General features: G+C 49.5%; 1 protein-coding gene across 11 annotated transcripts in view; it reads left to right on the plus strand.

Moving 5' to 3' along the window:
- rbfox1 (RNA binding fox-1 homolog 1) overlaps positions 1 to 27914 on the plus strand; it is a 178011-nt gene that overhangs the window by 120360 nt on the left and 29737 nt on the right. For 8 of the 11 annotated variants that reach the window (XM_048990438.1, XM_048990439.1, XM_048990441.1 and 5 more), the window contains 5 exons: positions 14562 to 14804; positions 24227 to 24370; positions 25110 to 25163; positions 26031 to 26123; positions 27753 to 27813. In XM_048990438.1, coding sequence (XP_048846395.1) covers positions 14562 to 14804; positions 24227 to 24370; positions 25110 to 25163; positions 26031 to 26123; positions 27753 to 27813 — 595 coding nt within the window. Of the gene's footprint in view, positions 1 to 11497; positions 11637 to 11806; positions 11825 to 14561; positions 14805 to 24226; positions 24371 to 25109; positions 25164 to 26030; positions 26124 to 27752; positions 27814 to 27914 lie in introns of those variants that run through there. The other 3 variants (XM_048990436.1, XM_048990443.1, XM_048990433.1) reach the window with 3 other exon arrangements.

Genomic DNA, 27914 nt, shown 5'->3' on the forward strand with positions numbered 1-27914 from the left:
ACACAGGCGCTTCATCACTGTCTGCTGGTGACCACGTCCATGTACCACTGCCGCTCTTAATAAGTTGTGTTTAGGAAGCACCTCCCTTTCTGTGTCCTTTATGAACCATGCGTGGACATTTAACCTATTGCAGAATTAACATATTATGTTCCTGTGTGCGGGAACACTTACCATACTGTAGCGGTTAGCAGACTGTGATACTGTGCGCGGTAGATTTCGGTGGGAACATTTAGCATAATGTAGCATTAGCAGACTGTGATACTGTACGCGGTAGATTTCGGTGGGAACATTTAGCATAATGTAGCATTAGCAGACTGTGATACTGTGCGCGGTAGATTTTGGTGGGAACATTTAGCATAATGTAGCATTAGCAGACTGTGATACTGTACGCGGTAGATTTCGGTGGGAACATTTAGCATAATGTAGCATTAGCAGACTGTGATACTGTGCGCGTAGATTTTGGTGGGAACATTTAGCATAATGTAGCATTAGCGGACTGTGATACTGTGCGCGGTAGATTTCGGTGGGAACATTTAGCATACTGTAGCATTAGCGGACTGTGATATTGTGCGCGGTAGATTTCGGTGGGAACATTTAGCATAATAGTAGCATTAGCAGAGTGTGCTCCTTTATGAGGCAGATGACAATATAGCAAAATGTGCAGTGGCTTTGGAAAAAAATAAATATGCCGAGAGCTGAAAATTGTGATGAGGAGAAATTTGTAGTGGGATCTCCGTAATCGACCCTGAGGGGGCGCTGTATGGCTAAAAGGGCAATATGTGGGACACACTCTTGTGAGTAGGCAGGTGGTTACATAACAGTTGCACAATGTTTGAACAGATTTGGAAGAGCAGCACTAAACTTTTGTTATTATATGTGACACCATAGTATATTTTTATTCCAGTGACTCTCACTAACTAAATGTTCCGAGGTGGGAAGGTTTCCTACTTAATCTTCTGGCATCACTTTGGATACAGTCAAAATTTTTTAAATATTCTCTTCAGGTCTAATTGGCTACAAGCACATACTCCCCGTTTTAATTAAAGATAGGCTTACAAATATATCATATGTACTAAAATAGAATATTTAGTTCATTTAGTGTCGAATGTAGGTCAGTTGGTTCTCCTTTGCTGCGGAGTTAAGTAGCTTGTGAAGTATGTATGTTCAAATCCACCCGATTCCCGTGTCCGTTCTGCTTGCTAAAGAGCGTGATAACTTTCAGGCACCTCTCCGTGTTCAAGCTTGGCGTTCAGGCACCGGTTGGCATTCATGTTCAGCATTCAGACTCGACTTTAAGGGACGGCTCAGTGTTCGGGCTTGGCGTTCAGGTTGGCGTACAGGAACAGCTCCGCATTCAGGGCTGATGATCCAGCTTGTGTGCAGGTATGGCTCAGTGTTCTAGATCAGCGTTGAGGCTCGGCATTCACGCGCCATTTAGCATGTAGACTTGGCATTCAGTTGCCACTTGATGTTCAGGCGTGGCATTTAGGCGCAGTTTGCAGTGCGGGATTGGTGTTCGGGTACGGCTTGACGTTCTGGCTCAGTGTTCACTGTGACACAGCCACCACGTTTGCTGAAGGGTGCCGTCGTGAATGTATTTCCCGAGCCCTGCTTTCCCCCGCGCGCCGAGTCATACTTCAAAGCTCTGTCAGAGAGCCCGGGGGTGTCCGCGAGTAACCAAACCACCTTCCAGGTTAAATATTGGATCTCACAGCCCATTGGGTTCGGCGGGGCGGCAGAGTGCCTCTGACCTCATGTCCGGTCTGTGAAATAGGGCGGCAGTGGCAGCTGAATTAACACCCCGGCCGTCTGTTCCGGATAAAACCGTCCCCGCACCATTAATTTAGCTTTGGCCCGTACGGTATAATGGCGCCACACGCTGGGGCCTACGTGAGACCTTCAGGGAGACGCTAGCCTAGATTCCACAGCGCTCAGCGCATTAACCGTTACCCTTCCTGAGCAGCAGGGAGCTGTTTTTTTATTTTTTTAACAGAAGCAGAGGTGAAATTAACAATGTTATTTATCCCCGTGAGGTGAATGGCATTTAATTTTATTATGATGACACGGGCAAGTCTACCACAATTTCTGTTTATTATAATGAGGTGAGGTTGAAATTATTATAACTTTTTACAGCACGGTGATCTTAACACCGTTATAATTCCCAGTGAACAAAGAAATGCACAACACTTGTTTTTAAAGTACCTGACCTTTGAACCCATTATCGCATATGAAAGCACATGAGTCACTCGGCTCCTGATATCTGTGCTCATCTTCTGTGAGTGGGTGTCTCATTTTCCCATCTGAACTGTTCACTGGCGTGGATCAAGCCTGTTCCCCTCAATGGCTACATGTTCAGCTGCGCTTTTACTTAACGAAGCTACGGGAAATTAATTCTGTAAATTAAGGAAGCGATCACAGCCTTAACGGTGGAATGGTAATCTGCGTTTATGTCTCGGTGTGCTAAAGGTCACTCAGCCTGGGGGTGAGGCGAACATCCTGAAACGCGCATCATGCCGCGGTGCCCAGAAACAAACATGTCGGGTCGAGCCGCCCCAGTAAACCTCCCAGGCAGACAGACGAATAAAGCATGAAGGAGCCTCTCTGTCTAGGGGTGTCCGATAAGAGTGGAAGATCGGAACGACGGCGCTGACCAGAGTCGCACTGCAGCCGCACTGAGGAGAGCGGGTGTGTAATATGGGGAGCGATGGAGAGCGAGAAAGCAAGGGAGGGAGAGCGGAGGAGAGTGGAGGAGAGGGCCCGGCATTGCTGGAGGGGGGCTTTTAATGAGGGGGGCTTCGACAAGTTCCTCCAGCAGCCTCCCCGAGGCTTCGGCTGATAAGGGGAAAATTCTGATGCTTTTTTTATGGAATTTGTACTCGGGTGTGTTAGAATTCCAGCACCCCGGATTAAAAACGGGGATGGGGGGGGGGGGGAGGAGCTCGAGGGGAGATTAAAAAGAGGAGGAAATGGTGTAAAACGTATGGGTTGGGCAGACATTTCGGGAGACGTTGGCGGGGGGGGGGGGGGGGGGGCGGCGGAAGGAATGATGAAAAAGGATGTTGGGAAAGAACAAGACGACTGCAGATGATGAAAGGAGCCGCTGGGCAGCTGTCCGCCACGTCTGTGGGGGTAGGCTGGGAGGTCAGCGGTGGTAATGGGAGCCCAGCCTGCATAGGGTCGCGCCCCCAGGCTGTACTTGTCATAGTGTGTGGACTCCCCCCCCCAGGCACTACGGTTCCGGCTGTGGGAAGCCATAAAGGAATGGTGTCATTCTGCTTTGCCGGGCCGTTCATTAGGAATGGGAGCAAAGCTCACGGCTCGTGCATGACCCCACCCCCTGCCGTCATTCCCGCCGGCTGCCTTTACCTTGCATGCATCCTTAACAAAGCACTCGGCCTTGCTGTCCGGCAGCTGGCAGATCCTGTCCGTTGCTCTGGGACACCACAGACATAACTGTTGGTGGTACCTTCGCTGCTGCCCTCCTGGGCTGCAGTGGTGAGGTCAGGAATTATTTCCTGTTTGATAAAGGTCGAGGGGACATAAAAAATAAGAGTAATAGCCATAACAGCAACCATAATTATGCTACCGGCAATAATACATCAAATCAGCTGACGAATGACTGAGCACGCTCAGTATGCGATGTAAGAAACAGTAGAGTAGGTGTACCGTCACACATGTGTCTGCTGAGTGGCAGGAAGCTTGACCGCTCTATACAAAGCTTTTAACTCATGAGTGTGTTTTTGTAGAGGACTGCAAATATGCGGATGGCCAGTAGGAGGTGCAGCGGTTAAAGAGCCACACGCATGAACTAGCCAAGCATGGCTTTCCTGCTCTACCAGACATAAAGCTACGCAACTGGGTATGGATAATGGCGGAGGCGTTGGGGCATGGGGGGGGTGCAGGGCTTCCTGGTACCGGCAGGGCTGCTCTTTTCATCTGTCACGGTTCTCCCTGGAATTGTCCTCTCTTTGGTTTTGTCGATTTTTCAATCGATTTGCATATACTATATATTACAGTGCATAAAATGTGTGCACTGTGTGTGAAATTACATCTACAGGTAATACCTGCAGCTTGCACAGCTCTGCTGACTGTTCACAGCCATGCAGTATATTGCGTTATACGTTATTTTTACATTTCAGATGATCCCAGATCACTTGTATTGTAGTTATTATTAAAAAAAAATGAAAACCTGAAATTGTTGATGTTATCCAGAAATCCGGTTCGACAGATAAATTCATATCGTTTCGCTGCCGACTACCAGTTTCTGGGTTATACAGTAGTGATCGTTCACCGTGATGTGCCTCTTTAAATGGGACTTGTGAACATTTCAGAACATTTTCTTGTGATGGCCAGGTAGCACCAGGAACCCAGAGCATTAATCTTCCACTGCTGATCCCAGCCCAAAGCCTGGGGAGCACAGAAGCTCTTGCATGATGTTTGTCAGCCAAGGTGCTAATGTCAGAGTGTCACACCTGAACCGTAATGAGGGAATATTAAATTATATTAAATAATTCGCTGCGAGATTGATGGGCAGTTTGGAAATTGTTGTTGAAAACATGATAAAGATTTTGAGTGCTGGGGGGAATCGTCCACCTGACAGTTCAATTACCTGCCTTAAGCCTTCTGCTGTGACTTTGCGACATGCTGCCCGCGCCCCCCCCCTCCCCACCCCCGGCCTACTGGAGTGGGCTCATTTCCTGTAAGTGTGATTGCTACATGCTATCGACTGTCGTGAGAGGGGGAGCCTCCCCAGTACAAGGGGGCAGGACTTATTGGAAGAGCAGCGCGGTCTCCGGGGTCAGGCCAGACCAGGCTTTGCGGTGACGTGGCATATCGAACCCGGTGTGCCTGATTGATGTAAGTGAAGCGGGAAGTGGAGGGGGGGGGGGGAGGGGGGGGGTCCTTCAGGTACTTCAGCTCCGGAAAGCAAGCCGAAGCTGTGTAAAGTTGGAGTCAGAATGTTGTCAAATTTAATTACATCCAACCTTGCTAGCTGGCCATATGCTAGAGTTGCCTTGGAAACGTGGGGAAGACATTTGTAACGTGTTCCTGGGGGGGGGGGGGTTAAAGCGCTGGCGCCTAAGTTGATGGGGGGGGGGTACCACTAAATAAGCAGCGTGAGCCTGGCTGCTGCTGGCACACGACACCAGGGAAGCATCAGGTCTGTCCCTAATTCTGAAGGGAGAAGTTGTGACCTCGTCACGCTTTATCATCTCCACAATCAATAGTAGGAAGCCCCCCCAGTCCCCTCAGCAGATGTAGCCTGTTCCTGGGGGGGTTCTCTGCCCTTCACTGCTATGAATCGTAAATGTTTGCTCAGCCGGTACATGATCTCCAGTCCGGGGCCATGTACTCAGTCGCAGGGTCAGACACCCCCTTTAAAAGCAGGGGTTTAAGCTGGAAATAGACATGGAAGTGTGCTGGTCAGCACAGAACCCAGACCCTAACCACATTGGCTCCTTCCATTTGTAGGCCCCTTTTTGTAGTTTTTTTTTAATGTATGGTTAACTGTACTACAGTTCCCAGCAGGCCAACCACCTTGCCCCTCCCCATATATAAGGCACCCCTGTATTAATCACGAGGAGAATCCAGGACAGCAGTCGGACCTCGGTGGTGACCTTTCCCAGAATGGGGTGGGCTGTGTGAGCGCCCAGGATTCCCTGAGTCATGCGCTGTGCTTCTGCCGCCTCCTTGCCTCGCCTTCCCGGCACCTCCTGGCTGGATGACGCTTCCTGGGGAATAAACGCAGCTGCCCGCGACCAGGCCGTGGGCAGGGCGGCAGCTCTGCTGCCCAAACGCTGCGCTGTTGCATAACGGGAGCCAGTGCATCATGTTATTATGACTGTTTCTTTTTGAAAGCTGAATTTTCCTGGCATTCAATGGTAACAAAACTCCATTTTAAAGCCATGGATATGTTTAGTAGCCAAGGCTATGCATATGTCCAGTTGTATCCACATCTGGGTTTAACTGCCATATGCTGTGTCACATATCACATGCTTCATCACATGGCGTGTCACATGGCGTGTCACATGGTGCTCCCTTCATAGCCATCTTAGTTTTTAGCCTTTACGTTGCATCAGGACTGGTTTTCATTAAGGGGCTGGTTAGTCCCAAGTGACCTGCTTATTTTCCTGTTGCCATTGGTAACCAACATATAGAAAATAGCTTAAACAAGTTGAATTCTGTTTATTAGCTTGTATCTAATGGCACCGAGTCTGTCTAAAGGAGTTTGAAAGGGGCTGTGACCCAGAGGAGTCTCATGTGAGATGTTTACTATAGCAGCTCATCAGTGCAGGGGCACGAACGTGCACGCTTCACTGGCTGAGGGCAATGCGGAGACGCCGATTCGGGCGTTTTTATGGACTGTGGGAGGACAGCGACACACAAACAGCAGAAGAGCGTGTGAGATCCTCACTGAGAAAAGGCAGCATGCAGCCGCCTGCGCTACTCAGCCACCATATTCACAGTGTTTATAACAGCATTTGTTTAAATAATTTAACAAGGGTGTAGTTTGTACTCTGCTTTTAAAGAACCCGTTTTGAAATGCGTTTTAACATTATGAGAGGTCATTTCAAAGAGGTTCAGAAATCCAAATTCATACAGGAAGCAATGTTTTTATTTATGATTTTGCTTGGGGCAGAATCTTATTTTAGCATATAAATTATACCAAGTATTCACTGAATTGTACGGATAAATGATTAGTGTGCGATGTTCTGAGGTGCCCCGCTGATGCAACCCATGGGAGCAGACTGGCGCCCTGGATCAGGTCATTGTGGGTCGTGCTGAAAGCGCAGCTGTCAGGCCTCACAGCGAGCGCCGGTCCCTGGGCGCTCGCTCCCTGCTGCCCCCTCCCTGCTGCCCCCAATGAGCCTGTGTTGCGTGGCCCCGTCCAGGCTCGGCATGGGCAGAAGAAACTCTCCAGGGTCGGGCTCCTCACTCTGCCGTGATGTCACTACCCTCCCCCTTCCCCCCCCATTCCAAAAACAGCTCCGTGCTATTTGTAGTAACTGCCAAACACTCGAACCTGAAGTACACTTAAAAGTGATAATAATGCACAATGCAAGCTTCTGGCTACCGGGAAAGGGGCTGCTTATTTACCTTATGTCGTATTGCGCTGTGTTCTGCCGTGTTGTTTTATGGTATGTTAGTGTAGAGGTGCGACTCCACCGTAGCCAATCCACATGTTCTAAGTGGTCGGTCTGTGCTTTACCTCGTCCTGCAGATATTAGCTCAGATGAAGCAAAGGAGCCTACGGCCTCCGTCAGTGGCTGCACCCAGCCTGCTCTCCTGTCTGTGTGGTCAGCGCTCGGCCTCGGTGGACGTTGGGATGCACACATTGTTACGTGTCCTCATGCAGCCCCGTGGGGTGGAGAGGTGAACATCTGAACGTAACCCTGGCTTCTTAGACTTGGTGCTGTTCACGATATATTTTTTGCATTCCTGTCTTCATCTGAATGGCGTCACAACCAGATTTATCTCTGAAAATAGAAACAGGCAAGATCGGGGTCCATTGAAATCTGTGTAAGAAATGCTGATGCTGACGGTGTCTGCAGTGAATTTATTTATGTTAGAAATGCTGTGAGTGTTTTTACAGAGTGACTCACGTGCCGCTCCGACCCTCAGCTGCACATCCAATGTCTCTTCAGGCTAAAGAGCACAGCCATGGGTCCAGCTGCAGGTTTCTTTCAGATCGATCCGCGTTCTCCTGGTCAGAAGTTTAGCTCCTTAACCACTGTGCCCCCAGCTGGCTATATTTAGGGCTTCCATCAATTTTTGGGATCTTTCTTGAAACCGACCAGCTTATTGTGTAAGTTCTCTGGTATTGTGTTACGTGAGGGCAGCCGGGCGAGGGACATGGCCAGTTACAGCCACAGTGGCTCGGAGGGGGAAGTGATAGGAAACTCGTCCAGAACATGGGATTCGCCATGAAGGAGCTCTCCGCTACTTGGAATGCAGGATCGAATTCACGATTGGGAGGCCTCTGTGCCTGTGAGTGTCCAGATGGACCAGCCAAGATGGCTTCCCGTCAGAGGCTGTGTCGCCAGAATCTGAGTGCGTCTTGGGGTCCCAGCAGGGCCTCCTCTAGGTGGATCTTCTCCTCAACCCCTTCTCTGTCTGAGCCTCAGTGCGTCTCGGTGCCAGCGTAGTTGATAAATCTCTGCGGTGTACAACCGATGGACGCCTAAGCTGGTCGTTCTCGGTATGAAAGTCCATCCTTCTGGGTGTCAGGCTGGACGCCCTTGGTGTAGCTGTCGATGGCGAATCCTCTCGTATAAAAGCACTGGAGCTCAGAATCCTGTGATTTCAGACACACGCGGTCATGGTGACTTCCTGTTGCCAGTATAGTGACTTCCTGTTGCCAGTATAGTGACTTCCTGTCCCCAGCATAGTAGCTTCCTGTGCTGTGTGTAGTGAATTCCTGTCCTGTTTAAAATCGTAACGAAATGAAAGATTAATTAAGATGAAAGTACATATAAAAATGACAAATTTGGCTCTCTTTGTCTGCCCGTCGCTGCCTAAGAGGAATGTGCACATCCTGGTGTCAGACTGGTGGTGATACGCGACCCCTGAGCACAGATCTCACCATGTCAGTATGACGTCAGCCCCCCCACTGGCCAGATTTAAAGCGACTCACAGCTGTTATTTTTATCCATTTGCGTAAACAGGTATAATAAACACATCTTTTGTTGGTGGGGGGCCGGGGGGGGGAGGGGCAGGGCTTTAAACAGAGGGTACACATAAAGTACATGGCGTCATGTTCTTGTTGAGAGCTAATGTACTGCGGGGAGGGACAGCAGCAATGGGGAGGCGGCAGGCCATGTGGCGTACAGAGTAGAACATTTAGTACCCAGCCCTCCCTACCCCCCACCCAGTGTAACTTTTGCTCTGGGTGTGTTTATAGGCTGCTAGGAGCCGGCCGTGCTCTGAATGTACCCCGAGCCTCGTCTGAAGTGCGTTCGCACAACCACCTCACTGCCGCACTGCAGTGCCGCCCACCCACTGGCTCTGCCGGGTGCTGCACCGGCCAGTGGAGAACCTCCTCTTGCCTGCCACTGGCACAGGCTCGGCAGGGTCATCCTGTGATACGGCGCGCAGTGTAGCCCGGCTCCGCCGTTAATGGTAATTAAAATGCTCAGGGACAACCCGAGCTACGCCAGGATCCGGACCAGCCTGGCCCGTGTACCACGCACTTGCAAATCCCTTGACCCACAGATACAATCTGCCTTTAAATCTGATAGGATACAATGGGACTACGGGAAAGTGAGAGAGAGTGAGAGGGAAGGGTGGAGGGGGAGAAATAAAGAGAGAGAGGAGACAATTTAATGTATTACGCCAGCAGCTCCTACCCCCCCCCTTAGGGTGCCAGTGTTGCTCATACCAGTGCCGCCGCCCCTTTAAGAGCTCCCCTTTAAGGTGGAGCAGCCCCGGGTGCAGGGACAGCGCTCTCCGCGTGACAAATGGCCACCGGGCCGCGCTTCAGCACCGATGGCGGCATCTCGAGTGCTTTCAGATGTTTAATTAAAGAGGCAGTGTGACGGGGGGGAGCGCCTGCAGGGGCCGGGGGGGGTAATCTTCTCCCTGCACGTGCCCCCCCACGCGGCTGGACTGATTGATGAACCCATCCCTCTTCACATCTTCATTTGCGCAGTGGTATAATGCCGGTCATGGTATAAAGCCCCCCCCCCACCATCGCCACACTAATACGGGCTAATGCGCTAATGGAAGGAACGATTCCGGCATCCGATGGACCAGACCGGCCCGTTAATCCTGGCTCGTTTGCCCCCCCCCGCCCCCGATTTGGGTCCGTGGAAGTGGTGGACACCTGGCACATTCCCACGTTTGCTGACCCCTGCTGGCTGCGGGTGTGTAAGGCCGCTCTCTCTGCGGGGCCTTCAGACAGCCTCGCATCGTAACTCATCTCTGTTACGCCGTAGACATGTCGGTGACGGGGTCCCGGAGCGGGTCACCATGCGGCCTGCTGTGTGTGTGGGGCGTCACATGTGCTGGGGGTCTTGTGTTGGTTCTGTTCCACCTGGAGGAGAGCTTTGACTAAGCAGGTGGAGCGGCAGCGGTAGCTTCGGGGAGAAATATGTGTTGTTCGAACTTTGAGCTTACGTAACAGTGGAGGTGTAGTGTGTGGAGCCACCGAACATCTGGGGGAAGTGGCGTCCCGCGGCTAATGAGGTGCAGCGGAGGGAGGGACAGGGATGCTAGAGGCAGGGCCTTGTGAAAAATGAGCCGCTGACAGGCTGGATGTGTGGGCATGGCCCTGGATATGACATCACCTTTCTGCCCCCTTCCACACGCCTTCTTGTCCAGTTCTTATTGGCTGTCTGTTTGTGAAGGGGAAGTCTGCCATCCCCAAATCAGCTTAGATGCGCAGTGATGTGAACGCATGCCATTAAGGTCCAGCGCTGACTCATCGGGCCAATCAGGATTAAAACGAATTTTGTCTGGAAGCTTCCTTCCGGGAAGAGCCCCTCACACGATGCTGTCTCGGACACATTGGCCCTTTATTTCCCCCCTGTCTGTCTCCCGCCTCCATTTGCTGCGCTCATTTCTGAGGGTCTCGCCAGGGTTGCTCTGGAGAGTCCAAGGCCATCGTGACTCGCCCCCACAACACCTCAGTCACCCGCCAATCACACTCGCTTCTAATCCGACCCTTATCTGTCTTAACACACAGACGAAACAGAGCAAGCTGCTGTAATTATTTCCAAATGTTAATGAACATGACTTAGGAAAACATTACGTATAATTAGTCGGCGTGAATCAGGGTGACTGGAAAATATTAACATGTATGTGAGCCCTCTGTTAGCCAGCACATGTTATGTAAGCATTCCGGGTCCTTGACTTTAAATAAAAAGATTCCCACAATGCCTTGCGAGCACCCAGCACGAGCCCTGCTGCTGTCAGGGGATGTGAGCGGCCTTGCGGGGGAGCAGCGGTCTGCTCACCATCCGCACCGTCCTCTCCAAACGATGGCTGGACTAGCAGTGATGCTGGCTAAGTCAGGAGCAGCCGGCGGTGAGCTGTGTCACACTGGGTGTGTCACCAGGATGCAATCAGGCTCGGCACGGGACGGGAGGTGGAGAGATGCCCTGTTTGTCGTCATTAGTCTGTTTGTTTGTTTGATGTTGTTTTTGTTTGCTTATGAATATGTGGAGGGAAAACATGGAAGGCAAGGAGCCGGGCGGCCTGACCCACTTCGGAGTGACAGTTTGCTCCACAGCCGGAGGGGAGGGTGGAGGTGTTCAGGGCCGATTTATACTTTTAATCGCGCCGAACGCGACCGGTCCCATGAGTGAGGCACTCCACAAAATTAAAAACGTTCATCAACCTGCAACGTGTGCCGAGAGAAGCCGGGGGGGGGGGTGCTGCGCAGGGCTCTGGCTGGCCCACACGCTCGCCACGTGTGTGCCTGCGCATGTTAGCGCAACCGGGGGTGGGAGGGGGAGAGGGGGCGGGCTGAACCAGCTGCAGCGGCCTCCCCCCAGCGCACGCTGCCGACGATGTCCGGGAAGCGCACTCCCCCCTCGGTAATTACTGCTGGCTGGCTCCGGGCGCATGCTGCAGGGCCCGCCGCTCCGGCAGCCGCTCGCTTCATGGAGGAGAAAGGGGCCAAGATGGTGCAGCAGGTATCGCTCTTCTGTCCCCACGCCACGCCGCCGTGCCTCTCTGCCTCTGTCTCTGTCTGTGCCTGCGCTGTACGGACCACGGCAGCCCCCTTCTCCACGCTGCCGCCTCTTGCTTTCGGAACCCCCCTCCATTTCATCCTCCTTTTCCATCCCGCCGCCAGCTCAGGATCGCGGCGTTTCAGTGGCCGGTAAGACGAGAGCCGCAGCTAGCGGTGTGTGTGCGGCTCGTGATGCTGTTCCGCTTTCAGGGCGTGCAGAGCGTGAGCTCGAGCGCACCGGCTGGCTGCTCCCCACCCCGGCTCCTTCCCGGGACGTGCCAGTGTGTCTCCGTTATGTGGAAGGGGGGGGGGGGGGGGCTCGGCAGGTCGGCTGCCTTCCCGCTGATCAAAACCAGAGAAAGTTTCGGCGTCAAATTCACTTTGAAACTCGTCTAACGTGGAGGATGGCAGATTTCTTTTTAAGCCTGCCGGGCCATGGTGCTTTTTTGGGAAATGGGAATGAAAGGTGAGTTTAAATCCGCTTCGGAAGCGTGCCGTTGGCGGGGAGGCATGGGGGAAACGCGGGGATCTTTGTCTGGGGCTGCAGGAGAGCACGGCTCCTGCTTCTCCTCTCTTACTGCCACGTAAAGCGTCTCCGGCTCCAAATGTGGTTTTCATTAGAATACAGGCCAAAGCGTTTAGCTCAGCCTGACCGCCTGCCAGCCGTTGCACTGGCCCCATTTGCCAGAAAGGGTTTTACTACTGAGGGAACTCCAAACCCCAGAGTTGGGGGGGGTGTGTTTGCATTTTCCTTTTCCCTTTTTTTTTTTTTTTTTTGCAGCACGCGCGTCGCGGCCCCTTCCCCTCCTCCGCGCCTGCCTCATGCTTCGGAGCGGGACAGTTTAGCGCTCTTAATTAAGCCTCAGCACTGGGCTAATTATCGCAGGCACGGCACGGCACACCGACGGTGTGCTAATGAAAAACAACGGCTCCTGCACAGCATTCAGGAGGAGCACCACAGCGGGGGCCTTTTTATGCAGTCCTGCACTGGCCCACCCCCCTCGTACCGTCTCACGTGAAGGATTTCTCTTCCCCTTTGTTTTCTTACCGTTAATAAGCGAGTAGCTGTACGGTGCCGTGTGACGGGGGAGACCAGGCAGAAACTCGCACATGCCTGGGGGGGGGGGGCAGCTCCACACAATTTCCACATAGCTGTTTCCCTCAGAGAAAGTCAGAGAGGGACTTTGAGTGCTGACGGGGGCCATGTGATTTGCAACCCCCCCCCCCCCCCCCGCCCCCCATTAGGAGAGTCAATTTGCTAAAGTGTTACTTTGAGAACAGCAAACAAGGCGTTTTAAGAAGGGCTGGGCTCTTCAGCTGCTCATTTGCATATTGGAATATATTACATTGCAGCCACTGGCAGATGTTTTTATATTGCACGCTTCTGAATAAGTGCAGTCGCCCCTCCACATTCACGGTTTCGGTTACCCACGGATACGCCATGAAGAAATGAAACGGGAATATTTTTGGGGCTGGCCGGTAGAAAAGCAGAAACTTGCTGATGACGCATGAGCCAAAAATAGCTACGTAAACAATACTGAAAATAATTTGAATCGATCCAAATCCGATCATATAATACATAAATATTAGTGTTTTTCAGTTTTTGTTGGTGTAAGTGCATACTGTATTTTTAATATTAACAGTTATTTCTGGCAAAAAAAAACAAATATAGGATTTACACACCTTGCTCTGGGGACGTCTTTGTCTCGGCAACCAAACTTTTCACTGTCATTAATTTTGCATTGTTAATAAGGCAAATATAATGCTCCCACTACATAAAGTAGGAACTTAGCACATATGGGCCATGACAAGGAAATTGCAAAGTTGACTTTTGACTTTTTATATTATCGTTTAGACTGTCAGGGGTCCTGCTTAGGGGTGCACATTGTTCCCAAATTTTCATGTTCGTGCTGATCTTCCACCCCCAACCCTGACAAATATGAAGAGGTTACGACATTTCCACTTTGGCATGTTAGTGTGCAGGCATGCGGTGCGCAGGCATGCGGTGTGCAGCCATGCGGTGTGCAGGCATGCGGCGATAACATCGACACTCTGTGTTATTAAAGAGGCCGGCTTCTCCTGCCATTCCTCTGCTTATCCCGGCTGTGAGGGTGACTCATATCACTCTCTGTGGCATCATGCCTTCTGTCCGTCCGTCCGTCCTCACACTTCGATGTCCTGACCTGACATTACCGCGGTTTGCCGTCGGCCTCATTCATGCCCCACGCTCAGTGACAGCTTGCACAACGTTCTTGCGCACGCAACACCCCTCTGCCCAAAAAACATGCTGGTAAATAATAAACGCTAAGGGCCATGCATGACGTCACAACAATGATGGCGGATTCGTTCGTTTTTAATTAACCAACGTGTGTCGGCAGTAACTCAGCTCTGAGGAAGACCTCGCATTATTATCTGCAGCAGGTTCTATACCGGGGCCATTTTGAAACAGAATTACTGTGTGTCTCATGTCCTTTGCTCCTGTGGTTTATTTGGCAAAAATTATGCCCTTTTCTTGTGTTTTATACCACATTTCTCGGATTTCCAAGGTTGCAGCCTTTTTTTTTGTAGAATGAACCATTTCTCAAGGAGCCTCTCAGCGCACTGGAACGCGCATCATGATGGGGAAGGTTAATAGGGGCTTTATCGCGATGCTTCGCTGCAGAAGGGCTGCCGGCGCGGGCCGTCTTATCCGTGAACGAAGACGCCGCATCCTCTGTGCTGAGAATCTTTTTTGCATGCCGACGCCTTATCAGAGGAGCGTGCTGAACAGCTTTATTTAGTGTTTCACGCCGCCCTGGTGAAAATGTGGCCGTCCTCTGGTGTTGCTTCACACACGTGTTTGTGACACACGTGGACTGATGTCCCCCCCCCCCCCTTGTGCCCTCAGGGTAATCAGGACGCCACGGCACCTCCTGAAACGATGGCTCAGCCCTACGCCTCAGCCCAGTTTGCAGCCCCCCAGAACGGCATCCCTGCAGAGTACACGGCGCCCCACCCGCACCCCGCCCCGGAGTACACAGGCCAGACCACGGTGCCCGAACACACGATAAATATGTACCCACCGGCGCAGACGCATGCCGAGCAGAGCGGGCCCGACTCGGGCGTACAGACGGTCTCCGGCACAGCCACAGTAAGTACCGCCACCTCAGGCACATTAATAGGTGTGCTCAGTCACATGACCGCAAGTCACATGACCGCAAGTCACATGACCGCAAGAGTAAAGTGGCTATCTGAGGTGACGTTTAACACCTGTGTTCAGTGTCATGATGCGTACAGACACAGACACAATGTCACTGGCAGTATCACCTGAGTTTGTCATCTGTTACTATCATTATTGTCATTAGAATGTGCTTCTGGGGTCATTGACAGTATGTGCGTTTTGAAGCCTTCAGGAGTCTGTCCTCTCTCTCTTCTGACTGCATCGAGCCTGCAGCTGTAATGCGGCGCTCTGTCTTTAAACGCCGGCCTGCTGAAGTGCATTTAAACGGAGGCAGGAGACGAGGTTCCCTTTGTTAAATATTGTGTTTGGAAGCCGACCATGTTTTTCCATGGTTTGCTTGTCAGGCTGAGCCAAACCGCAACGCTTTTTTTAAGTTTTTGCAGGGATTATTCCGGGTTCTTTGTCTCCGAACGAAACGCTCCATTTCCACAGCCCCGACTCGGCAAGGCATGCTAGGAGAGGGGTCTCGAACCCGTGCTTGGGGACTGCCATGAAGACAGATGAGCTGCCAGTGTTAGCCTGCAGTGGGTATTTTAACTCAGAAGGCCAATGGCGGCCTTTTCCTGGGCGTGACTCCACTGCGTGGCGATCAGCACACTTTGCCACATGCCAGATGTAAAGAATGGGGGAGGAAACACACAGCTGGAAAAGCCATTGGGGCTGGGGGAGGGGGCCAGGAGAGTGACCTCATCACACAGCAGCTCTCAGTGAGGATGAGGGCCTGTCGGGGACAAGGCCGTGTGGGGGGGAGGGATTCTATCCCTCTGCAGGCCTGAGAGCCATGTGGACCTGCGGCGCTGACCAGACTGGGCAGCGTGTCCCTGAAATTTCCCAGGGAGTAGGGAGGGGGGAGTGCATAGCCATGGGACAGTCTGAGTGGGACTGATCTGCCGCACGGATTCTGACAAGGTAAAACATCATTGTGGGGGGGAGGAGGGGGTCTCTGCACAACTACTGGTGTGATTCTTCATGAGGTGCATCCTGGGAGGTTCCCTGGTTTTTCCCAAATGCTTCTGTTTTCTGTACTGGGTAGTGCTCTCCTAACCAGTTAAGGAGCGTCAGTTTGTGGCCCCAAAGCGTGTGACTCCATCTCTTTGTGTGGGAGGTACAGTGTACCTCCAGTTCTCCCCCCCTGTAGCTAATGGCAATGGGGGGGATCTGTCCTCCTTCACGTCACCCTATTTATTTATTATTTTAGCCATTCTGCAGATGCTGGAGCAGCAAGGCTTTACTCTGCCTGTTTATGCAACATATTTACTATAGTACTTTGGGTCAAGTGCAAATCTACTGAAGTGCTTTAGGTTAAGTACCTCATTCGAAACATGGCCCCCACTTCCCCCGCTCCTCTCACCTTCCGCTGCCCTGGGTTTGTAGTTTTTAGTTTCGTGGTCTAGTTCCTTAACTGTAGTGCCACCTGTTGGTGGGTGGTGATTAAGCGACACAGGGTCCCCGGTATACAGATGCATAGAGATCTGATGGGATCCCCCTACTTCACCATCACCGAGTAATTTGCTTCATGCCGAGATTCTCGCATAATCCCCCGACCCCACAGCCTGGCCAATGATCTGCTATCCTCCCCCTCCCCCCTTTTCCTGAGAGTGCCCCCAAAGGCCCCAGGTCTTAAAGATCCCCCCCAACTTAGCCGCTCTCAGACATAAACACCAGTCGGGTGAAAATGCCATACCTCAGCAGCCGTCGGGGCAGACAGAAAAACATTGTGATGCGTGACTCATCTTTTTTGCCATTTTAATAACTTGGGATTCTGGGAAATACAGAAAGCTGCTCCAGTCTCCCTGACTGGGGTGAGCAGTTGACCACATGACCTTCCTCTGAAAATGTCAAATTGTAAACTGCTTAAGAGGCACTTGCATGGTGACATGGGCATCAAACTCGGACCCCATCTCTGATGAGTTGCATCTTGCAGTGAAACACACACTGCACTCCAGCTGTCTGTCCCCATGATACAGATGCAGACTGCCAGCTAGCGGTTAGAGGGCCCCAGTCGTACCCTCATTCATGGTGACCTGCGTGTGCAAAGTTCTTGGGATTAGTACTGTGTGATATTCGTATTTGGAGTGTATGATTTGAGGATTTTGTTCTTTCCCTGGGATACGACACAGTACCGCAAGGTATTTGGGTCCTGACTCATGCCATGAGAGATTTTTTTCATGTTTGGAAGCGCAGCTTGTTGAGTTCTGGTGATGGAGAAGCAGCGTGTCTGAGGTGTGGCAGCCATAGCCACTCACGGTCGGCGCCTGGGTCGGGTAAACGGCCCTGCACAGTATACCTGGTGATTAATGCGGCCTGGAAGCTTCTCGCCATGAGATGGGCTCTGCACTCGTTCGCACCATCGGGTCGTAATTACCCCTCAGTATGGGGTCCCCTGTTTGCTAACTGCCTATTTCCTCCTTTGCCACTGGTGCTGCTGGCAAGTGTTACAGCTGAGGGGCATGGGGGGGGGGCTCTCTGGTTAGCACCATGCAGCTCTGGGGGAGGGGTGTTTGGGGGTTAAATTGGGGACAGGATCTGTGGGGTTTTTTTGGGGAGGTTGATTGAGGTTTAAAACCTGGGGGGTTGTTTGCAGGGACTGAATTAAGTTAAGGGTCTGGAGGTAGGAGCTGGAGACCATCTTCAGCTTGGCACACATTCCCCTGCCCCGTGAGCAGCTAATGGAGGAATGTTAACCTGATGTAATGAATGTGCCTAACGCCCCGTCACCCAGGACCTTTGTGACACTCTGAGACCCCAGGCAGGTCTCCCAAACGAAGAGCCGCCCGGCCCTGACCATCACCGACCATCGGCAAACAGCTGAACGGGCTTTTAACATTGTTTTTCTAACGATGATAACGAAATGCCGTTGAGGCTTTTGGTTGCCATGCGACCAACTCTGCTAAATGAATCACAGCTAAAAACATATTATAAGAAAATTAATCTGCCGTCGGATGGCCCGGGATCAAAGAGCGGGATAAAAATAGCAGGGAGAATGAAGCGATCCTTACAGCTAAGGTTAGGAATGCAGACACCGTGCTTCCTGTTGCCCTGTACGGTGCCTGTGTTTCCAAGCAGGCCTCTCTTTCTAGGGGAAAACTAAAGCTTTTCTCTTGTTTAAGATCAAATCCATACCGCGGTGATGCTGGTTAAGGACAATACCTCTGTGCCGACTCCACATCGTGCAAGATCTCTCCGTGTTTCCTAAGCTGCTGCCCCGCTGTATAAATGCCAGCCTCCCCTCTGCCTCCCTGCCTATTACAGATAAGTGAGGCAGATTGTGCGTTTAATGGAAATAGAGGACGCTGGGAGCCTTGCGGAGTGTTTATATTCCTAAAGATTTCAGGTCAAGCGGACGGACGCGGCCCGCAGTAGCTACGCGTTTATCTTGATTTAAAAAATATGCGGTTTGTCCATTAGAGCGCGGATAAAGCGACAGAAAACCGGGCGGCTTTTTCATTTGCTCACCGCGCACACAGCCGGGGAAATTGTCAGATTATAATAATACAAGCGAGATACTTTCTCTGCGCAAGCAGAGAGAATTATTCTCTGTTTTGTTCCGTGGAGGAGCGCCTGCAGTGTGAAGATTTATTTCAGAGTGATTTCTGCGGGGGATTGTGTGGCGCGAGCGAAGGCGGCCGGGTGGGGCCCCTAGGGCGAGGGCGGGGCCTCAGTGGGCCCCGCAGAGCCAGCGTAACACCTCTGCGTTTTTCTTAGCTTCTGTGCGCCACCTCGTTGCATTTCAGGCGGGGCCGCTGGCCCACACTGCCAGATACGACGCTGCGTTCTTGGCCGGCTGCGCTTCGCTGCAACTCCCACGCATTGCAGCAGTGCAGCTCCGGCGGGGAGGAGGGGGCGTGTTTTATTCGTCATGCCGTAAATCACATCCTGACAAGTGAATGGTTGCGTGGTGCAAGAAAACCGCAGTGAGTAGTCGAGCACCTGAATGCTCACCTTAACAGCGTGAACCTTTTTTTTGGGGGGGGAAGGGATGCCCCCCCCCCCCAGCGTTGATTAGCTTCCAGTAAAGCCAGTTTGATGCTGCTTATATACCTTTCATCCAGTAAGAATGGAGTAAAACAGCATGTGACAAAATAGGAGTCTCCTTCATTGCAGCAGATGGCTAATATGGTCTTTGGGGATACCCCCATGTGATTTCCCTAGACTCCTACACTTAATGTGAGCTGCATTTCCCAGAATGCTCAGGGCCTGGCCCCCGTTCACCCATTTTCTTCCTTGTCTAGTAAACACTAGCAAGAGCATTTTAATCCCAGCTGCCTGTTGTGATAAACGCCATGTTCAGGCATGGAGGGAAAACATCACTCAGCGTGGAGCAGGGGCAGACTTCACACCTCTTCTCTGGAGGAGTTGAAGATAGCAGTGCATTGTGGGAAGAGAGGAAACGGATATGTAACACACTGGTGAAATTAGGCAAGGGAGTCGCCGGGGCTGCGCAGCTCAGGGTCTGCCATGTAAAAAATCAATGAATGCAGTCAGAAAACTACAAATGCCAAAGGTTTTATGGTTAAGGTTAGGGCTGAGTAGGGTTAGGGTTAGGGCTGAGTAGGGTTAGGGCTGAGTAGGCATTCAGGTTTTCATAGTTGGGATTATGGTTATGCCCCTGGAAATGAATAGAGTCCCCACAAAGATATAGATACCTAATCTGTGTGTGTGTGTGTGTGTGTGTGTGCATGTGTGCTTGTGTGTATGTGTGTGTGTGTTTGTTAAAATTACCCTGTGCGGACCCAATTTCCCCACAATGTGATAAGAACCTGTAACTGTTTATCATGCGGGACATTTTTTCGGTCCCCACAAGGATAAACTCACTTCTATAAAAATCTGTGACTGCAATCAAAAAACTAAAAATACCAAAAGTCTTGTTTTATATTTTAGTTATTTCTGGTTATAGTTAGGACCGGGTAGGAGTTAAGGTCATCATTGGTGGGATAAGGGATATGCCCAAAATAAAGACATGAATATATGGACTTTTATATATGTGTGCATGCGTGCGTGCATGTGTGTGTGCATGCATGCATGCATGCGTGTGTGTATGCATGCGTGTGTGCATGCGTTTGTGCATGCACACAGAAACCATTTTAAAACCTTGATGACATCATCATTAATTCACCTTGATGGTGCATCCTTCCCTGTTACGACACATTACAGTCTTGCAGGAATGCGATGCATTGAGATGGATAATTGGTGTGAATCCTAAACAGCTCCTCCGTCGTGCCGGTCAGTGCAGCTGCCGAGTTTGTAGTGCGTGTTTGTGGTGGCGGGACATGCGCATGGCCCTCGCATTACCTCTGTGTGCTGCGAGTTTCGAAGCTCTCTGCCTATTTTTAAAGACACCTAAGGCACTTTCTCCCCATCAGGCCTTTTCTGGCCCATTACTGGCAGAATATGAGCATACATAGACATATATATATAGAGCCCAGAAAGATCCTCTCCCTCTGCGTGAGTCCGACAGCCCAAATCAGTCTTCGAATCTCAACAACGGCAGTGGCCATTTGTGGCCGAGAGCTCCGAGGGGCAGAATAAATTGGCCCGGTCCTGCTGTGGGAGGGAGCGGAATCGGCTAGAACTCATCCACCAACAGACGCCAACGGGACACGGAAGAAAACCGCCATCGAGCCTGTCAGGTGCCTGCGAGTTACTGCCCACCACTGGTGGGGGCTGATCCGCTACTATTGCTTAACCCCCCCCAGGAAAAAGAAAAAATCCAGAAAGTTCTGAAGTGAAATGAGGAACTATAAATGACAAAATGAGCGGAGGAGCCTGGCAGTGAGGCGTGTTTTCCGTCATGGTAATGCGAGTGGAGATAATCCCACACTTTTAATGCCTTGACTTAAACGAAGGGCTCGGTGCAGCAGGAGCAGCTGACATACGACTGGCAGCCCTCCCTGCGCCTTCTTTCATTCCCCCCCATTAGCCACCGCCAGCCGCGCTCTCCCAGCATGCCTCCTGTCCGTCGCAGCCCTGGCGCAGCGGTGGCCTGTGTCTACAGCACTCCTGTGGAGACGCACAGTGCTCAGGCGCTCAGCCGGCCCTGCCGTGCACCGCTAAGGGTCCTCGAGCTGAGGGGCGTTTGTGAGCGGGGACCTTCGTCTCATGAAACAGTGCCACACCTTGGCAGTGGCCAGCACTGGTATGACACTCTTCGGCTCGCAGGTATAGGGTGTTAAGTGTGTGACAGCAGCTGCTGTAAGGCCTGTAAACCCTGCAGAGCTGATATATTAGCAGCATTAATAAAGGGAAACCTGGCTTCCCCAAAGGGGAAAGCAGGGTGTGTCTCACAGGAGCCCCGGGGGTCGCTGATTAACAGGGGTAATTTCCCGTTCCAGACTGACATTAACGCAAGTTAAAGTAATATTAATATACTGTATTAGAGCACCTCACAACCCTGCTCAGGATGCGAAGCTGGAAGATGGATGTATTGAAGCAAATAGACTAACTGTATATCATTAATGCATTTCCATATGCGTACATTAAAAGTAAAACTACAGCACAGCATCATACCTTTAGGGTTGTGGGTTCCATACTTGGCTGCAGCTACGCATGTCCTGCATGTGCGTGCTTTTGCATACTGGCATGGGCTCCCAGCTCCCCGCGACCCTGTAAATAAGCCATCGTGGAAAATGTATTAGTTTACGTGAAGTTTTTGCTAAAACTTCTACTGGGTAAGGGATTTAAAATCAGAATTTAATCATAGCTCATATCCAAAATAAATAACACTTCTCTTTTGGATTTTTCATTATGAACATGTTTAACCTTTATTGGTCATAAGTTATTCACATGGAAAATATAATATGCATGTTCTCTGAGCCTATTAGCATGCTTTATTAATCAGCGTGCTTTATTAATCAGCGTGCCGTGCCCCGCATCCGGGGACCTAACCATGGGCTCACACCTGCCCTCTTTGCTGGTGGGCATCGCCGAGAGCAGTTGATTAGGAACTGGGCAGACGTCCCCGCGGGGCTGAGAAACTTCAGACGCTTCTAATGTCTGAAACCTTAGTGTGTTTGGAGCGGTTTTCACTGCCCTCTCTCTTCATCGTCTCCCCTCCAGTTGTGATGGTTTAAATGGACAGACCCGATTTGCAGTGGTTAGCAGGCCGGGCCCCGCGTCTGCCTTCCCTCTCCCAGCAACAGCGAGACCCCCAGCCCCCCTAGGTAGTCTCCTCAGGCCGTTTATACAGCAAAGCTCTGTTAGACTGACTCCTCTGCGCTGGTAGAATTGAGAGATGCTCTGAACCGTGAATCTCCCAGATACATATCATACACGAGGACCCTGTGTTTTCATTGGTCTGATGCCCAGGGTCTTTTCAGCCTGAAATGGAAGTGGCTTTCTCACTGCTACGGTAACTGGGCCGCAGTTCTGACTGAACTTTCGGATTCGGGCCTGGCCACCCCAGCGTCCCGCGCCGCTTGGCAGGCGCTCGCCTCGGCCGTTTGTTTTTGCAGCCGGGAGGAGCAGAGTATCGCCAAGCTCAGGCCGAGTTTCCAGTCGAGCTGCCCAGCCCAGCTGCTAATTAAACGACTGTGCCTGACAGTTCGCAGAAAAGCGAACTACAATAGGCTGGGACGTGTGTCTACGTGCCCTGAGGGTGACTTTGGAATCAACTCTAACGAAGAAACGGCGTATCAGTCCGTAGGTGGTTGAGGAGGTTCTCAGACGTGGTTCTCCTAGGTCCCTGTGTCTCAGACGTAGTTCTCCCAGGGCCCTGTGTCTCAGACGTGGTTCTCCCAGGGCCCTGTGTCTCAGACGTGGTTCTCCCAGGGCCCTGTGTCTCAGACGTGGTTCTCCCAGGGCCCTGTGTCTCAGACGTGGTTCTCCCAGGGCCCTGTGTCTCAGACGTGGTTCTCCCAGGGCCCTTGTGTCTCAGACGTGGTTCTCCCAGGGCCCTTGTGTCTCAGACGTGGTTCTCCCAGGGCCCTGTGTCTCAGACGTGGTTCTCCCAGGGCCCTGTGTCTCAGACGTGGTTCTCCCAGGGCCCTGTGAACCACATGGACAGCAGCATCACTGCTGTGTCCATTCATGGAAGTTGGATACTTTATTAACCCCAGACTATGTTACAGGTTTATAGGACCACAACATACAAATTTAGAAGTAAAAAGGGCATTTAGATTTCAATAGACGGCAACAATTAATAACAGACAACAACAGTATCAGTGCAAAGAATGTCAGGGAAAGTATTTGATGGTGTTCTGCAGTAAGGCGCAGTAACAAAGTGTTAGTATTAATAGCATTACAAAGGGAGTTTGTAATAAATGTTATATGAATGTGCATAGGCAGTTCCGGTCCATTCAGACAGGTGGTTCAGAACTGCTTAGATGGTGATGAGCTGTCCTGACTTCACTGACCATAAGCAGTGTGGAGTGGCATGACGATGGCTCCTTCAAGCCCTTTTCCTTTCTTGGATTGAACCCAAACCTCTAGGATTATTGTATGTTACTGTAAACTTTGTTTTTGTATTTTTTGTTTTTGATTACTGCCAAGGTCTTCAGTGGAAACGTACCTGGGGCCGCAGTTTCGTGGGGGGGGGGGGGGGGGGCGCAGCTGAGGCGAGGTCACGGGCGGCCGGTCCTCAGAGGAGGGTCTTCCTTTTCTCTGAAACACTGTAAAATGCGCTGACGTTTAACCGAGGCGAGCCACAGACCTTGGATAGGTGAATGTGAGAAAAAGTGCGGCTGGATTGCCACCCTGATCATGTGACTGCACACGAGTGCTGAGGTGGATCTCCTGTAATGACAGAAATGCTTCATTTTCGGTGTTATCCCGCTAGCTAGGGAATGCTCACGTGCACACACAGTGCTTCACCTTCTGCTCCCTTGCTTCCCATTAAGCTGATTTTAAAAGCACAAATCAGTCTAGACTCATAACTCTGAAACGACATCTATCTATACGTTGCACCATTCCGCTTCCATATCAAACGTACGTGGCAAATGTTTCCGCACCGATCAGGTGGTTAACTATTTATTTTGTCTGTGTCTAAATGTTCAAGTCTTTAAATGTAATATTTATATGATGTTTATTTGTCTCAGTATTCATATTCTATTTATTACATTTCATTTGTACTGTAACCAGTGTGAACGATATTTCACGTCAGTGTATGACACCAAGCGTAGCTATGTGATTTCAGGTCATTACTTTGTTATAGACTTTCGTGTTGTTATTTTGTACGGAATTACAGAACAAAAACGAGATAGTATCTTTGGTTTGGAATTAATACCAGATGATACCAAACTTATTAGGCGTGCGAAGGCGAGATAGCTGTGGTTTCTGCTTTAAGTGAAACAACACTTGTGATTATCAGTCATCATCATGATGCTCTTCCTCTCCAGCAGACAGACGACGCAGCACAGACCGATGGGCAGCAACAGACGCAGTCATCCGACAACACGGAGAGCAAAACGCAGCCCAAGCGGCTGCACGTCTCCAACATCCCGTTCCGCTTCCGGGACCCGGACCTCAGGCAGATGTTCGGCGTAAGCGCCTCCGTTTAAGGGTGTCTGGACGGTGGGAGGGGAGAAGTATTTAGACAAACACGGAGGTCCGTAATAAAAAAATACCCTCTGCATTTTTCTATACATTTATTTGTATTCATATTTATGGCATGTCATTATATCGAAATCTCAATATATTTACACACTCTGAAGAACATTTCGTCTTTTTCCCAGACCCACACCCCATATTGCCAATGAATCTTCTGTTGACTGATGTGTAACAACACCATTCATAATTGATGAAACGTTAAAAGGCAGGCTATTAAAAGCTTATTAAAAGGCACAGTTATTAATCCTCGGTTTCCCGTGAATTCCTGGCGCTGTGAACGGCTAAATATTACGGTAAATGACAGTAAAATTCCCGCTGGGAAATGTATGAATCCATCACGCGCTGGCTGTGATTGACGCAACGGGAAGTAGAACCGAGGGAAAATGCTCAATATGTATTTGGCGTTCATTCCCGTAGCGTTTCTTTAAAATCGTATGCTCGCCCAGCCATGGATGCATGGCTGTACAGAAAGCGGAACTTGTGTGAACCGTTGACTGAATCTGTGCGGGTCCCTCTACTGAGGTGACATTTTTCATTAAAAAGTAACATGTCAGCCAAACCGAGTCTGGGAAACATACACACATCTGAAGTTTAATCGAACAACATGAGTGTCTACGGTGTTTTTCTGTTTCGCGTTCAGTGAGAACTTCTCTTTTCCCTGTTTCTTTTCAGCAATTCGGCAAAATCTTAGATGTTGAAATAATTTTTAATGAGCGAGGATCCAAGGTACGTGATCCATCCGCATCTTCCGCATGCTCTGTCACCTCGATGTCAGTGAGGCAGTAAAAGTGCTTTTTAAATGGGACAAATCTGGTAGAAAGATCAGTATCAGGAACTGATGATGACAGATCAGAATTGTTTTACTTAGAAATGACCGTGTAAACACATTCCTAGCATATATGTGTCTGATTTTAATTAGGGTATAGGATAATCTTTAGCTGATTCTTTAATGATCCTCGTATTTAGAGGAAATAAACACTGAATTATAACGTGAACCGTTAATGTGTTTTATTTGCCTGTCAACTGTAAATATTTACATAGTTTAACACTGATTGTCTGTGTTTTATATCCTTTATGGCTACAAGAATATGGCTAGATCTGGTTTTTATTCATTTTCAACCCTAAGTTCTCTTTCAATGATTTGGTTTGTTTTTGTATATGAATATTTTACGGTTGTGTTAAGTTGTATTGTTAAAATATTTATGCATGTAGAATGACTGTTTTAATTTCCGTTGGCTTGTCTACTGCAGTCTTACAAGTTTGTGTTCAAACACAGTGTTTATATCGATTCCATTTGTTTCTTTCAGTAGAGTTTATTTTCTTCTGTTATGACATGTTACAGGTATTTTTTTGCTTTTAACAACTTTTTGGGAGATGTTACTTGCTTTTAGTACCTGGTTTTCTCAGGGGTTCCGATTTAATGAGGCACTCACATGTGTGGCTTTTTGTAATCTGCATGTACAGTGCAAGGAGAGCGGCAGAAATGTGAAGTAGCGATGTCTGAGGAGCGCTCGGGCATTTTTGGTCGGCGATTGAATTAATAATGTGCATGTTGTTCTCCCTCCCCCTCCCCCTTCTCCCGCCTGCATGCAGGGATTTGGTTTCGTAACTTTCGAAAATAGTGCCGATGCGGACAGGGCCAGGGAGAAATTACACGGCACGGTGGTTGAAGGCCGTAAAATAGAGGTGCATGTTACCGATGTTTCCCTTCTCATCGTTTTTAATAAATGTCTGCTCTCACTGTCATTTTGTTTTGGACGCATTGTCTGTCTCTTCACGTGCAAATCCCTCCCTCCCTCATGGTTTCTTTCTTTAACTTTATTTTATGTTTTATATGCAAAAGGTGACTCTTAGGTCTATATATTAATTCTCGATTCATTTTCTTTATTTACTTTAGCGAGTCGATCTAGGCTTTTTCCTACTACTGACTTTAAGCTCTTTAAGTTGGTTATGATTTGTGTACAACCTTGAGAAAGATAAATGAAATTATGATTTTTTTTCCTATGTTAAAAGTAATGTGGGTGCAGTAACTTCCAAAGCGAACAAAAAAAACAGCGATTGTATAATTATGATTAGTTAGCGCATTACAGGGTTGATGAGGGATATGCGGTGGCGTGTAACTAGGGCATAAAATCCTCGTAACGTGTGTTAATTGGGATCGCAAGGAATACTTTCAGGAGACGATTATAAGTCGAACAAGAACTGCATCCAAATTTTAGAAGTAAGCCTGGGCTGCCGATTTTCCCTCAAAATTGACTCACGCTTCTCTGCATTTTTTTTAAAAGCACGCAAAGCGCTGACCAAAAAGTCATTAGAGATTGTATCGAGATTATTGTCACCCCTGTTTCCCATTCAACACTGTCTTCAGCTGGTTTATTTTTTTTAGCCTCTAGAGTGATTCCAATATTAAGTGGTGTAGTCTTTGAGTAAGATGTTGCATATTTTGCCTTCTCATTTTCCCCCTTTCCAACGATAGCACATAGGGCCCTCACTCAGTAACCATGGTAACTGTACACATACACACGCGGGCGATGGTGCCGAATGGTAAGTGGAGAAGTCCATCTGCCGTTTCACGTATTAAGCTCTGATACCACGTGAATTTTTTTGACTTGTTCAGTTTCTTGATGCTGTTTTACATTGGTACGCCTGTACTTGAGTGTACGTTTAGCTGTCTCAGAGGCACTGATCGGACTGACCTGAGTCGTGCACATCTTACTCAGATTGTAAACTCCATATTGTGTTAAACAATGCACCCCCTTTTATCCTTTGTTAGCTGTGGTTTCAGCTGGAATGAGTTTTTATTTTTATTTTTAATTATTATTGCGATGAAATAAAGGCTCTTGTTCCAAGTGTTTGAATGCTAAATGTTGCTTTTTCCAATGACACTTCTATTCTGAATAGTTTATGTTGCACAATGCTAAACCTGTTTGTCCTTTTTGACATTTTGTTTTTATTTCTTTCTTTTATGTTTGTACCTTGTCTCCCTTCCCCCTTTCCACTGCATGTCCCTTCATATATAGGCTATTGTTTGTTTTCACTTCTTCTGATTTCTCTTTGACTATCATGAACAGATGACGCATGCTTGGAAATCTCTTAAAATGCAAATACGCAATTTTTAATTTGCTCTGTGTGTCTTTCTAAGTATTGATATATGATACTGCTTTTTAAGTGAAATGGAATTTACTTGTTTTGTTGTTTCTTATTATATAAGTACGTTGATTAGTTTGATGCATGCCGTTACACATTTAAAACGTAATTGGGTCAGGCTATCGCAGTGAACGTGGTGTTCGCTAATTTTCCTTTTTTTATGTTTAGGTTAATAACGCAACAGCGCGGGTCATGACAAATAAAAAGACAGTCAACCCTTATGCAAACGGTAAGTTCCAGAATCTACTTTTTATACAGCTCGGCCGTCAAGCCGCTTATGAGCGTCTTGTCTGTGGGCGGAGTTTCCTTTGACGTGCATGTTAAAGACGG

This window comes from Brienomyrus brachyistius, chromosome 22 (genome assembly GCF_023856365.1).
Source record: "Brienomyrus brachyistius isolate T26 chromosome 22, BBRACH_0.4, whole genome shotgun sequence".
Lineage (NCBI taxonomy): Eukaryota > Metazoa > Chordata > Actinopteri > Osteoglossiformes > Mormyridae > Brienomyrus > Brienomyrus brachyistius.